The 15,600-nt window shown below is 39.7% G+C and overlaps 1 protein-coding gene across 2 annotated transcripts in view; it reads left to right on the top strand.

The window, feature by feature from the left end:
• Positions 1–3,738: 3,738 nt before the first annotated feature.
• The window catches only part of LOC123975374 (prickle-like protein 2), a 37,009-nt gene continuing 25,147 nt past the window's right edge, over positions 3,739–15,600 (top strand). The window contains exon 1 of one of the 2 annotated variants that reach the window (XM_046056827.1): positions 3,739–3,803. Coding sequence is in view for 1 of the 2 variants with exons in the window: in XM_046056826.1 (XP_045912782.1) it covers positions 13,837–13,855 (19 nt within the window). In the remaining variant the exon portion in view is untranslated. Of the gene's footprint in view, positions 3,804–13,766; positions 13,856–15,600 lie in introns of those variants that run through there. The other variant, XM_046056826.1, reaches the window with a different exon arrangement.

Below are 15,600 nucleotides of genomic sequence, written 5' to 3'. Positions count from 1 at the left end.
AAAACAATAACAATAATTATTGTGTAATAATTTTTCTTAATAACAAATGTTCAACAATAAAAAAAATAACAATAATTATCGCAATATAATTTTTTTTCAAGAACAATATAACAAATGTTCAATAAATATTCAATAAATGTTTGATTTTATTTACTTGAAACATACACGAATTAGGAATTAGTTTTTTATTAAGATGGTTATTTTGTTGAGGAAAAAGGACTGAAAAAAAGCTTTTTCTTAATTTTACTCATACATATGTGTTGAAAAAGATTTTATCATAATTGCTTTGAATGTTCTACCTCAGATTTGTGAAGTGATCCACTGTTTGGCGTGAAGTGTTGACCATAAGGACGAGTTTAATCCACAAATAACCATCAGGTTTCTTCAACTTTCCCTCTGTAGCAGAAATCAGCCTTTAAACTCAAAAGAAATAAAGATTTGATTCTTATCGTGATAATTATCGATATCGAAAGATATGAAACTTTTTATCGTGATAACATTTTTGGACATATCGTCCAGCCCTGTGTTCAATACATGTTTGATTTAATTACTTTGAATCACGAAATCTACGAAATGGCACTTAATTTTTCTATTAAGATATTTAAGGGTCTGAAAAATATTTTACTTAATTTTACTCATGCAAATTTGTTGAAAAAAATCATAATTGTTTTCAATGTTCTGACCATAAACAATTGTTTAAAACCACAGTTAACCATCTGGTTTCTTCAACTTTCACTCAGGAACAAAAATCTAACTTAAACTTGACAGAAATAATGATTTGACATTTATTGTGATAAATATCAACATAGAACAATATGACATTTTTTATCGTGATAATATTTTTGGCCATATAGGCCAAACCTAGTCTTTTATAATAGGCTTCACCAATAAAATAGTTGTTTTTTTTAAATTTTAATTAAAAAGAAGTCCTTAAGCATACAGTGATAAATGTGCACAAAAATATTTGTCTGATTGGTCCAGTAGTATGCGAGATTAGCTGCAGACTGATACACACACACGACCTAACGCGTGATCCCCTCTAGGCTTAAGCCTGGCAGAGATAATAAATCCGGTGTGATCAGCAGAGGGGCGTGGTAAACAGTTTTGAGGTCACGGGGTTGAGTTTCAGTAGTCCAATGGGTGTTATGTCTGATATCCATACTCCAGTTTTGTAAATATGAAGTTATAAAGAAAAAAGTGACACAGAATCAGGACTGGCGGAGTCTTTAAAGGGGAACTTAACAGGTTTCACACCTGTTTACAGTTGTATAAAGCCTTTTGTGGCTCCATAGGGAGCTGCACAAAGTCTGATAAATTGCCTTAAACGACTCTCCTCAACTCCACTTGAAGCTAGCAGCTTGAAGTTACATTAGCCACTGCTAGCGTATCAGACCCAAATGTCTGACCAAACTGTCAGCAAACAAGTTCCATTGTGGGTAATGTAGTTTAGCCAGGATTTTTACAATGAAGAAGAATGTGTGGAATAAAATAAAGACGATATCTCTGGTTCTGCTTCATCAATTTTAATAGTTTTTAAAAACTTGCGTTGTTTGTTGTTGCCTTTAAACAACCCTTTATCCTAATTATCCTTTTCTGACCTGGCTAAGACAGTCCCTTCTAAAACCACTGATGTTTTATATGCCTGTTTCCTCATCTGCCACCACTATGGTTAACGTTTGGTCAGGTTTAGGCACAAAAAGGTTAAAATTAGGGAAATATTGTGGTTTTGGGGTCACATTCAACTGCTTGGTTCAAGGTGCCCTTTGGATATTTATTGTAAACAAACAAAAGTTACCTTTACATGTAATGTTACTCACCAAAATATGTTGTGTGGATCATTGAGCTCTAATAGACATGCTGAATAAGTTTCTTTCCATTTTTTTTTAACATTTCAAAACCTGCGTTGTTTACATTCACGTTTTACAAGCAATTCCTAAAATGCATCTTGAAGAGAAAGGAAGCTTGCCGGAGGAGCTATGAGCGAGGATGCACCAGTGTATCCTTTGGAAGTCTTTTCGGCACCCGTGACAAATAAAAGATAAAAATGTTCTGCCCTTCACCTTTTGCGTAGAGCCATGAAAGGCTCTGTTCAAACTGTATTCCTCAATGACATTTCACCTTGATATTGCTTGTGTTTTTAGTGCTAAATAATAAGGCTAAAGGGCTACATGCAATGAAAGTAGTGACCGTGAACATTGTTAGGAAAGCGAGAGTCATAATGCATATTGGCAATAAAGGGCGCTTGTCAGTCACACATAAAGTAAGGTACAGTACACATAAAATAAACATTGCGATTCAGTTTCTTACCACTATGCTTCTTGGGAAGTGTAGTTATCTTCTACCTTCATGTCTTTGTGTGTGTGTTGGGGGGTTGTATGTACTCTTGTTCCTTTAATTTTTTTTACCAGTGAACCATTTTCTTTTTTCTTTCAGCACAGTTGCTCATTGTTTGCACTGATGATTCAACCATAAGAGCTTAATGTCCATCCAAGCCTTGCTCCAGTTGCCAGTCATCAAACATTGTCTACGCAGAAAATGAGAAACTTAACTTCTGGAACCCTGAACGCTCAAAATATCTCCTCCCACTTCACTACACAGAACCATGGCAGGCAGTACACACCGCAGATCACTGCGTAGTTACAGATGGCATGGTGCGGTAGTAGAGCAGTAACTTTGTGCTCTATTTTAGTCAGTTATTCAAATTTTCCTAGGACAGTTAGCAGGGTCAGACCTTATTTTACTCAGATGTGGCTACAGCCTTGATAGAATGAATCATATAGCACAGCGTGTCACACCTCACAAGTGATGCATTGGTGATTACTATACATTTCTAAGCATATATTATCTTCATGCCTTGTGCTTTATAAGCAGTTAAAGGAACTGTTTACACCAAAAAATATTCTCCTTGCTTCCTAGAAATTGTATGAAATATTAAGGGAGACAATTAAGAAGATACTTTTTGCTGTGAGTGTTTTTTATTTAATATAAATCCTCTTGTGATTTTCTTCAAATATCTCCTGATCTTCTCCGCCCACAGCAAAGTATGTCAAGTCCTCCCAGACAATTCTCCATGTCTTTTCCATCTCCTCAAAACAGGCGTGCATAAATACTCCTGTTATTCTAATCGGAGGCTGTGTGCCACCGCACGATTGGCTGAAAGCTGATGACTCATTTCAACAGGCTGGTGTGGGGCTAGCAAGAAGAGGGTGGGTGGACGGGTGGGCGGGTTAGGTGGTGCTGAAAAGGGGGTGCAGGAGGCGGGAGTAAAGCTTTCTCCCACCGCCTGTACGCTTGTGTGCATTGCTGATGTCAGAGCATGCTGTTTCTCACACACAAACACTCCCTGTAAATACTTGCAAAGGGAGTCAACTTATCAATCTTATATACACTTTCTCACTGTTTTTCTGTTCATCTCGTCTCATCACGGTTGCCTTTAGTCAGACTTGAGGAGAGACACAAAGCCTTGAGGAGGGAGAGGGAAGGAGAGAGAGAGCAAGAGAGTGCAAGAGAGAGAGAGAGAGAGAGAGAGACTTGTGCTGATCACAGAGTCTGCAGCCCCCAGCCTTCCCTCTGTTGCTGCTTCAGTACGTGTGAAAGGGTGAGGCAGCAGAGGCAGAGCTGGTGTTTGTCTCTAAGACTCGAAGGGAAGAGGAGGACGCTGTGAGCTGTGCAGCGCAGAGCAGAGCCAGTCAGTCACTCTGGTATGTGTCCAATGTGAGTGGCTCAGTCCAGTCCCTGCGCATCCTCTGCCGCTGTCTGAGCAGCCTCGCACACCAGGACTCTGACACCAGCCACACAAACAGGTGAGTCTCAACAGCCTCATTATGAACTGCTCTCAGCAGTGTACTGCCAATTTGACTCGACACTTTGATATGATTTGTTATATTGATTGTCGTTGGCGAATGTATATGTTTGCTGTGCAACAGAATGTATTGATTTAACACGGATTGCTGAAAGTTCTCATAAGAAATGAGGTTTATCCATCATCAGTTGCGTGTGCATTTAGATGTGACGAGGTATGTTTGCGTGTGTGTTAGTTTGTGTGAAGGCTTGTTTACCTCTTGACTGACAAGTGAAAAAGACCACTGGGACTTGGGGAAAACGTTGCCTCTGATAGTAGTGCATCCGTCTGATTTCATCCCCGTTTCCCCATGTGTAAATCCATGTGTCAGTGAAAGTGGGTGGAGTGGGAAACGTTTCAGCTCTGCTACTGTTATCTCAGTCTTGTTTAGACACAGAAAAAAAAACCCCACCACGAAGAAGGTGTTCTCAGATGCTGTGGTGGACTATGATGGAATGCAGATTGTGCATGCATTTTGGTTTGCAGCGCGTGTGGGCACAGTCATTTATTGACAACTGTCATGAAAATCTGCAGGTGTTTACGTTTCAGATTTATACTGTTTTTCTGGAGCTTAGTATGAGCCTTTTGTCTCAACTGCGCAAGAGAACTACTGCATTCATCCCTAATTGGTGTAGCAGTGACAGGATGCGATCACTGTGGTTTAAGATTGTAACAATATTCTCAGTTCAGTGTCTAATCCAGTACATAATAAGGTTTTCAACATACTGGCCTGATTTCAAAAACAGAGCTGACATCCAATCAGAGAGGCGTCTAATGACCAAGATTATGCATGCCCCTTTTTTCTTTAATATTATATGCAAAGTGGAAAATATTATAATGTGGTATATAAAGTTGGAATGATGAATAACAGATTTTGTTCCCAACATGTTCACCTTTTGACTGCATGTCTAAAAGTGATGTCACAGTTTTTTTTTCATCATACTGAATGTATTTTTTGCTAATTGCTTTGGCCATGACTGAGCTCGAACTTGCTTGTTTTTATTGTGATACACAGGTGTCTTCTAACCTCTCATCTCAAGCAAGCATTTCAGAATTCAGCACCTTCTCCTCCCTATCCGTACGTAACAATTGTCGCTTGTACTGTTGCATCCTGGAATGTAATTTGTGTGTAATGGCAGCTTATTCACTGCAGGGAATCAGCAGGTTGGTCCAGAATTGATTCCTCCAGTGCGCAACCTGTTGAATCAACTTCGGGTCTTTTGAAGTTTGTCTGTGAAGTAAGTCTTAATCTGCTTACTGACTTACTTCAAGCCTGTATGATTTGCGTACAGAGAGGACAGAGAAAGACGAGGCTTTGAATGGGGCCATATGGCTGAAGAGATTTCACAGAGAGACATTGTCAGTGTCGAGATGGTTTAAACCCTGGAACCATGACCGTGATCTGGGCTGCCAGTGAGAGTGAAAAATCCCCTCAGTGTTTGTCTCTCTCACTGTGGATGCTGCTGTTGTTTGCCCCCCTGACTGTCAGTCTGTCACTATGTGATGCTGAGGAATCAACCACAGCTCCCCGTTGACCCTGCCACATCCCTTTATCACCCATCCCTCAATATATCTGTCCCCCCCATCCATCCATCCATCCATCCCTTCACGTTTTTCCCACCGGGCTTCAAATGTTTGTCTCTTCACTTTCACCGAGCACCTCCCTCCACCCCCCTCTGCTCTGGTCGTCACAGAAACGGCTGATTCAGGAAGGGTGGGCGGGTGTCTCAGAGCTCTTGCTGCTCTGCCCCATGCGGTGCTTTCACAGTACATTTCTGCTTCTGTGCTGCTTTTATGGCCCTGATATGCTGACAGTTCAGGTGGCTCAGTCAGACGTTATACAATTGTGTCAACTACACAAAGGCTGTTTGTTCAGTTCCCTCAAAGGACATGTTCGGTATTTAGAGTTGCATTGCCATTCATGTTCAGTTTTTCTCCCAAACAACAGCACGAACATAGGGAACCTCTTCATTGCCCGCTGACAAATCACCAATGCTGGGAGATTTTTTTTTTAAAGGCTTACTTTGCTGAATTTGCGCAGATATTATTTGTTTCTGACGTCAATGCCTGTCTCTTGACTGGTCAAGTCATTAAGTGTTGGGTTGATCCTGAGAGATCGCAGGCCTATTTTGGCTTAAATATATATGACACCTGGGTCGAAGTCGCACTGTGTGAGTTTAGAGTCTACACTGAGGTGATTAATAATGTAATATACCATGACCGAGTCATTTAATAATAGATTTGCTATGACCTTTCTTACATAAGGTCGCTGAAGCGGAATGAAAGTGATGGCGTACAGAATTGAAATGAATAGATGGAAGTGAAAGAAAGTTCTTGGATAAATTACCCCCTTCTTAACCGTGCATTACAGGAGACCTCCCACTCAAAAAATACTGTGTGCCAGATAAAAGATTTGCTTCTGTAATTACAGAGCAATTTATCAGAAGTGGCTTTTTGTTTTTGTGTTGTGGTTTTCTCCATTTTCTTGGGGTTTTTTTTGGGGGGGGGGGGGGGGGGGGGGGGGGGGGGGGGGGGGGTAGCTCTGGTTGCCATGGCGAGCTTGTACAGTAGCTTAAAACACTGCATTTTAGAAAGGCTTCTGAACAGGAAATGAAACCTGTGTTGCACCACAGTCAATTCCAAGCAGGACCCCATGAGCTCATCCTGCTGTGCCTGATTAAATTAAAATGGGAATTTGTATTCACTGAGGAGGTAATGGTGAAGACCAGATCTGTCTAAATTGTTGTGCTCCCTGAAAATCAAGGTTTTGATGTTTTTGTTTTCACTGCACAAACACATTATTGATCACAGAGTCTTTCTACGGCACACTATCTCTGACAAATTAGCTGTTGCAAAAAGTTTCTTGCAGTTAATATATTTTTCGACTATTTACTGTTGTTTAAACAATGATGAATGAAGAACAGGGTCTAGTGAGTCTAACCCAATATTTATATTATTGACTTGCTCCACACAGTACTTGATCTCACCTTATTTAATGAAAATGTCTCAGATGATCTTTTTTTCCTTTTTGAGAAGAAAAAGGTATAGATGTATGCAGGCTGCAGGGGTTTTTCCACCCTGCAGTGTTCAGCCATTACAGTCAGTGACGCAGCCCGAGACTCACACAGCACACTGCAGACCCGTCACAAGACACAGCCAGAACAAAGAGCATACACACTGTCATCTAAGAGAAAAATTCAACATGGATGATAACACAGAAGCAGCCTTTTGACAAAACATCAAAGGACTGTGGATTGGGAGAGTGTGACATACAGTACGACTCCATGTGCTAAGACATGAGTGGCTCACTCCTGCTACTTGTCCCAGGTACCACTGTAGCAGCGGACGCCTCAGGTGGGACACACGTCTGTGCGTATATACCGTCACCTGTTCACTCTTTCATGTGAGGTTGTAAATGTTTTGGCGGTTGACAGATGACGACAACCATAATGTCAGAAACTCTGATGATATACAGTATGTGCTACCACAGCCTTACTTGATAGTTCAGCAAGCCCATAACTAAACCACAAAGGTACATTTATAACAGAAAGAAAGAAATGCTAAGTTATGGATATGGTATATGTAAGGTTTTATATTACATTTATGTAGACCCCAGCCAAAAGACTTTAATTGCTATGATGGTTACAGGGTAATCAGTAAGCAAGTGTTAAATTCACTCTAGGAAGTCTACACAATACGAAATATTGCAATGACCTGAACATTTCAAAACAAGAAACATTGTTCATTACAGGCATCTTTAATTTGTATAATATTGTATAATACTTACACAAGAGGAGAGGCTCTTGTGCATTGTATTAGATACAAGAAATAGTCTGTCAAATGTATTCATTCACCAGTAATACAGTAGTTTACTTAGAATGCTAATAATGTAACATTTCAAAACAGTAGATGAAAACAAACTTTTAATTACTTTTAATTTTGCAGGCTCTTCTCTTGTTGGGGCCAGGGGACTTAGTTCCACTATTCTACATGCTCCAGGAGCTACAAGATAAGAAAAGATGTTTAAGCCCGTTTGTCTGTCTTGTACATTTGACTGGTATCTATTATATATTTATATATAACTGTCAGCACATCCCATGAAAAGACAGAAAAACAATAATGAACTGATCTTATTGGCAGGTATTCGCTTTTGAGCCAAAGCCTAATGCAGGTTATTCCTCTGTGCCATGAACTTCTAATGTTGTCCACATTGTTGCACTGGGTGTTCTTGCATTGCCATGAACATGGGCAGTTCATTTTGAGTTAGTCCCACATCTGCCATCCTACTGCTGTAAATACTCACTAGAGCACCAAATCTGCAGCTGAAAATAGTCAACTAATGTGCTATTTACTTCAGTTTGATTACTGTAACTGTGCTAGAAACTATAGTGGCCAGCTGTTTTTGAAAAATTAACTATATATTGGTGACCTATTTTTACTTCAGCGGTACCCAGTGGTTTTGGAGGTGAGTGCCACAGGCAGGGATGGAAAGTCAAAAAGTAGACAGAGAGACAGACTAACACATTGTTGGTTCTGGCCTTTTAATTTGGATTCATTGGCAATAACAAAAAGGCAGAATATTGCCAGTCTTACACTTTAAAACCCATGATTACAAACCATCAGGATTTTTAAGACACCTGCATCTGACCAGAATAATGTGGAATAAATATGCTTCTATCCCTTTAAAATAAAAAAGGCTTTGACCCCTCACAAAACACACACTCACCAGTTGTTCAAAACTGACCAATCAAAACTGTACAACTAGCGGACCTCACATTTATGTAATATTAGATTATTTAAATTTTGCTGATGCAAGGGAACAACAAATCCAGACTTTGTTGAAAAAGTGAAAAGATTTTTAAAAATATATATTAGCAGTGGAACTCACTGCTGTAGGGAGATCGTTGCCCTTTTGATTTGCTGTGCAGATTAATGAATGTTTTTTCCATTATTAACTTACTACACTCAGCAGCCACCATGACTGATATTTCCAATAAGTTGGCCGTGTCTTTTAACTGAACTGTAGGACTGGGTAACGATCTGGTGTGGAAGAATATCTCAAAAACGTTGAGTGAAAAGTGAACGTATGTTTGCTGTCCACATCCAAAAAGGACCATTCTCCTTTTAAGATATGAATGAGAGAAAAATCTGTTGAATCATGCTGTAGGTGCAGGTGCAGACGGCTTGATTTGATTACCATGTGGAGGGAAAGGTGAATATTTAGCCTCCAACCAGTTGTTACCACAATCAAGCTTGAAGTGCATGCTGCATGATTCCCTGCGGCTGGTTGCTGTCTGATGACTAATGTTCTCCCAAGCGCCATGTTAAAGACTGTTAATTGGTTGGAATAAACCAATCATTAACTTGCCCATTAAAGCTTATTGTAGTGCTGTGACCTCTGTGGCTCCATCCTAGCAAACTTCTGTAATTGTTCCCAATGCTGCGTCGTGGTCCTGTCTGCGACATTATTCAGGACTCACCAACACCAACGTCCTGACTCACTTTTGTTCTTTAAAGATTCCTCAACACTTAGTGTCGGGGTGTTTCTGCGCTAACCTCGCTGTTCTGGCCAAAAATTTCCCATCTGGGACCACTCTTCCTACCATCTGCTCCTCTGCTCCCTCATTGGCTGGCCCATTTGACAGCTGTGAGACCTCTGGTTCAAAATGGCCCCCGCACACTTTTGTTGGACAAAAAAGACGAAAAGGAGGTAAGGTGAAAGAACATTCATAAACCTCTGGGTTTAAACCCTATTCACCACATTCCATTGCTTTTGCGCCATGGCACTGTATGTCTCAGCAGTTTCCACCCAATCTCTGTGTATCCTAGAAAGTGCTGACCGGATCACGATAGGGATCACTAAGAGAACAATATCCAGTTTATGCTTAGTCAGAGGAAGGCTCTTTCCCTAAATTAAAAGTTAACATCCAGAGAGGAGTTGAAAGAAAGAGAGAAACAGGGACAAACGGTGGCGGCTGTCAGTGCCGGTGTATGGATTATTTCCAGGGGAGGGTGACAGCAAAATGGAAATGCTGCTGCTGCTGCTGCTGCTGCTGGTGTTGATTGTTGGTGCGAGTTTGGCCTCACTGACTGATGCTTACTAGGAAAGTTAACTTTAGGGGAATCATCTGTGGAGCTGCTGTGCCCTGAGGTTTAGTACTCACTCCATCTTCATACTAATGGCATCATTAGTGGGCTTCTGAAATAGCATTTTCCTACTCACCCATTTACATGAACACGCGTCACAGAGGTACATAAAATACACAAGGAAAACATACTTAATGAGACAATCTAAGGCCATTTATGATTATAAATGACATCCTACTATTTAAAGTAGGAAACAATTGTGTTACCTACCTCCATCTTACTTTGATACTTACCAATATTGCATACAGAGGGAAAATTTCAAAATGTGCTTTTCTGTGAGACTGACTGCTACAGTATATATCATGAGTCCTTTTTCTTTTTCACTTTTCTCAGTGCCATATTTTCCCCTACCCTTATGTAGGTAACAGGGATGATACGAAAGGATGGAGGAACTGGCACAACATGTACCTGCCAAATAGGACATCCTTCCACAAGCGTCATTGTGAAGTGACATCATTTCGTAACATTTTTCACATCTCTCAGCTGATGCCTTTCAACTGATTAATCAAGCATGCACAATCTGAGAGTATATACACAGGGGGATGTTTTTTTTATCACATATTCCTACCCCTTCTATGGACATGACCAGTATAAAATATTATTCACCTTTCAACGGGGTTGCATTTCACTCTCCAAAATCTTAAATGTTCACTTGCTTGCCATAAGCAGTAAATATTTAACAGTAATGTTAAGATGCAGTCTGCACCATCCGACCTATAGCAAGCACTGTCACTATTGCTAGCTATAAGGTGCGAGTGTTTTTTTTGTGTCAAATTCTTAAATGAACTTTATGAGTGAAACATATTTCATTAATTAATCATTCATCCATTTTCTGGCGGGCCCAGAAAGACTCTTCCTTTGTACTCCAGCTTCTTATAGACACTGAAGCCCAAGTTTATGATCAAACAAAATAGATTTTACTACTTACTTTGTTTAACCTACTTCTATTGTTAAAGAGATCTGTTTTGTTAGTTTGCTCTGAAAATTGCATTTTTAACCATTAAGGCAACATTTTACTTTAAGTCTCCTTATTTAGCATTATACGCAGTATATAAACATTTAATGTTTGGTTCATAACACACTAGAATGTGGTTGTAAGTAGATATAGCTTTTTATTAATGTAACTATAACTCCCTTTTTTGGCCACCCATAAGTGAAGGCTGATGTATAAACAGATAAAGATGCCAGTATTGTAAAACACTGTTGTATTAACATAAAATATATCTTCATAGGGGAAGTTACAATTGTTAGCAAATGCTTACAATTGGGCTACATTATTAGTGTGTTTTAAACTATTTATTAAATGTTTGTATACTTCTTAAAAATGCTAAATAGGGGATGTAACAGATGCACTTAATATAGCTAGTATCAATCATTATGCAAAAAAATAATGAAAAGAGTCTTTTAAAAAAGAACATTTAAAATGCATAGGATGCCCTTTACTTCTCACTCCAAGGCGTTCTGGAAGGGTTCTCGCTCTTTGTCGGATCCAAAAGGCATTTTACCAATTGGAACGTTCTTAAAGATGGCGGACCTCAATCGATTTCCAGGTCACAGAGAAATGAAAGGACAAGGAAGTATAAATAAGCAGCTGGAAAGAACCTCGTATCACCCTGATGTCCTGGTTCCAAATTTAGCAGGGGCATTTGCAATGTGTGCCATTGGCCTGTCTCTCGCAAATCTCAGTGTCAACTATCTTGTGAAGACAAGAAAGTTTAAAATTACAGAAATAAAGGTTTATGGTTTTACAGCAGACTATATTGCTTTGACTTGCATTATAATATACACCAATTTATCTTTTTTATACTTCCATCAGAAACCTTATAGGCCTATCTTATATTTCAATGCGTATAAACCTTTAAGAGGTATTGCAAGCAAAGCGGTTCAGTAAACTTTTTTCAGTTCAGGGTTAATTTACAATCAGACACAAAAACAAAAAAATGATGGTTTCACAACATGAGAAATGGAAATGTTGTCCTTGACTTTTTGTTATAGTTTCAAGAAGCTTTTTAGACATTATTGTTGACAATAGTTATGTCGCTGTCCAAAATACCTTCCAACTAAATTAGTGTATTTTTCACTCTGGGTAACTTAAAAAACAAGATTAAACCCTAAAATCCGGGCGGTTGCCGGAGCTGATCGTGGACATTATAGTCAATTCTCGTGAGTCCACCAGACGCAGCCGCAGCACGTCCCAGAAGCATCCCAGAAGCGGCTCCGCAGAGAATAGGTAGCAGGTCTATTTTTGCCGCTAGCAAACTCAAGCGGCACATACTTTATCGAACCAGGCAGGAAGTCAGACACAGAAGGCATAGAGAATCGGGTCAATTTTCAAAATAAAACACCCTGTGGAGACTCCCGATCGTAAAACCGCAATAAACACGGTTAAAACGGACACAGAAAGAAATCAATTAACTATGTAGCCTACCTAATCATAGTAGAAGCACAAAATGCAAACACTGATTACCAACAAAACATGTCAAAATCAGGCAGACAAAACGCTCTGATTTTGAAATGCTCATTGTGGGATTTGCAGCCTGAAGTTAATGGAACAAAACGGGGTCACAGAGAGCCGTGAAGAAGGTAGTAGAAGCACAAAAATGACAAATTAAGTCTATAATGTGGGGCAGGCTGCATGCTCCGCTGCTGAAACGCTTGTGAGACGCTTCCAGTGAACTTTGACACTGGGCTATGAAAACATCAAACCCGTGGCTTGGCCGTAACGTGCCATAGCCGGAGTCAGTGGATTCCTGGCGTTAGGCACAGCTAAATGCTAACGTCAACATGCCAACATGCTGATGTTTAGCAGGTATCATTTTTACCTTAGTTTAGCATGCTAACATTTGCTAATTAACACTAAAAACAAAGTACAGCAGAGGTTAGGGCGATGGGAATGTCATTAGTTTAGCAGGCATTTGGTCATTGATGGCATTAGTTAAAGAGTAAGGTGATCACCAAAGTTACTACAATTCCTCCTGAACATAAATGTTGTGGCAATTATTTCAGTAGCTGTTGAGATCTTTCACTCATAACCACTGTTAAATGTAAATGTAAATGCTCTGTATTTGTATAGCGCCTTTCTAGTCTTTTTTTTGAAAGTTCTTTTACACTACATCTGCATTCACCATTCACACACATTCATTCACTGAGCCTAAGCGTTAACCTCGTAGTGGTGCTAGAGGAAACATTATTAGAAAACATCCATTGGGGACCATGAATGTCTGTACAAAAGTTAATGGCACCGCATCCAATAGATGTGGACATATTTAAATCTGGACCAAAGTGATTGACTGACTGACATTGCCATCCATAGAGTGTTCCTAAAATTTATTACAGTTCCCTCCAACTTTGTCATCCCTTATATGGAAAGAGTTAGAGGCACTGCTATTCATAATTTAAGTTGATTTAATTTAAAATGTTCTAACAAGGCAATTTATGTTATGTATGTAAATGTAAAACTACCGCTACACCCCGGAGATGATGAAGAAAAAGTCAACAATGCCTGCTTGATGCTTTAAATCTTCCATGCCCATGAGGCTGCGGTAGAATTACTTCACAGACCAAAACCTTTGGTTTCCCCTTATGAGCTCTGCGTCACTCTAAATGGCTTTGACGAGATGAGAATGTGACGCAGGCAAAGCTGTTAACTGTTACACCTCCTTTGTGAAAACCACACACACACACTCTCAAATACTTTTAACCAGATCCTTTCCATGGCTGCACCACCTGCCTCTCATCAACCCCCTCATCAAGCAGAATAAGATCTCTGTTAATCCACTTGTCTCAGCCCATCTCGTACCAACAGCGCTCCCACTACAGGGCTCAGCTGTTCCCTTAGGGCTTCCTGGATGCCAAGAGTAAAGAAAGGTGCTCACAGCCTACACACATGCACCCTTTATACTGCTACCTCTCTCTCTTTTATACACACATGCATCTTTGCTCTTTACTTTTATTGTTGTTTTTTCTCGGTAAAAGACAAGGTTAGTGAACTTCAGAAAGGCAGGCGCGTTCAGGAAATCTCCAGTAGTGGAAAGTAAATCATCTGTAATCAGTAGAGTTTTGAGATACTTGTGCTTTACCTGAGTATCTCCTCTTTATGCAACTGTACCTCCCACTTCTACCCTACTACATTTCAGAGAGAAATATTGTACTTTTTACTCCATTGCATTTATGTGTGGACTAGTTATGAGTTACTTTTCAGATTTTACGTCAAGAAAATATGTGACAAGCGTATAAAATACAGCACATTGTTATGATGAAACCCAACCCTTTTGGCTTGTGACCTCTTATAACTGATTAGCTTCCCCTTGACTAGCTACAATTGTAAAATGCTACTTACACATTGATGTGTCAGTAACTATCCAATAATGTCATATATAATAATATATCAATAACGGGACATTTTGTTGATAATACTTTATGTACTTTATTTAAGTAGGGTTTTGAATCAAAGAGTTGTACTTGTAATAGAGTATTTTTAATTGTTGTATCGGTACTTTTTCCTACACTGGAGATGCTAAGGTTTGATTTGAAGTGAAGACTATTGAGTGAAAACTTGTAACGTGTGTGTGTGTCCGATCCCGCTGCGCAGTCACTCAGTCCTGTGGCACAACAAATCATCATCAAATCATTGATTTGTATTTGTTTACAGCCACTGCTCCCCGCTAGCTCCTAAATGTTTCTCTACGTATTTCTGATTGTGTTGTTCCGTCGATTGTGGCTCCTGATGCTTGCTCTCTCATCTGGCGAGGGTGTTCACAAAAGTAGAGGAGTAATGGGAGTTATTTTGGCTGCAAAGTCCTCTGGAGGACCATCAGGGGAGATCCAGTACCAAGAAGGTAATTGAATTTGAGGTTTCAGCTAATGATTTTTCCAACAGTGGGGCATCCCCCCTTCTCCTGGGCTCGCAGTGTCATGCATGGCCTGGGCAGAGTGTCGCTCAGGCAAGCCCTAAATCATCCGATCATGGCTTTGTAGAAGCTAAGTGTCTCTTACTCTTTTAACAGGTGTGATTTAATAACACTTGTTAATCCATACATATACACAGCTTTCCATTTTATGTGTAATCTTATAGGCATTGCTGAACAGATGTTAATCTAGATTCATTGCCTTTGGACAAGAGCATCATTGTTAAAAAGCTAATGAATCTCCTTGAGCTCAGGATACTATTTAAGACCTCCACATATGAATTCATTAGTGGTTTTATTTAGGTTATTGTGTCTTTAACAGGGATTTGTTTAACCACTGACAACTTCCTGAGAACCTACTGAGCCTGGAGTGTGAAGTTCTCTAATTATGTCTGACCAGAGCAGGGTATTGTATGTTTGACCTTTCCTTTTTTAATTAATCTACCTCTAAAATGTCAGATGTTGACATCTCTACCTCAGGTTATACAGTAACGTGTATAATTAGCTTTAATCTATGAGACTAGATTGATATTTCTTCAGTATCTAAGTATCCTTAAAAGTAGTGTACGTATAAACTCCGTTAGACCTCATGCTGTCTTTTGCCCCAGACAGACAACTTTTGAAGCTGCAGTTAAATTTGGAACCTGGCAACTTCAAGGCTGATTGGGTCTCCATTTGTAGTTCAGTCAGGAACACAGACTTCTC

The sequence above is a fragment of the Micropterus dolomieu genome, linkage group LG08 (assembly GCF_021292245.1).
Source record: "Micropterus dolomieu isolate WLL.071019.BEF.003 ecotype Adirondacks linkage group LG08, ASM2129224v1, whole genome shotgun sequence".
Taxonomy (NCBI): domain Eukaryota; kingdom Metazoa; phylum Chordata; class Actinopteri; order Centrarchiformes; family Centrarchidae; genus Micropterus; species Micropterus dolomieu.
The sequence above is the reverse complement of the archived record's forward strand: the minus strand, read 5'-3'. Positions and strand labels throughout refer to the sequence as shown.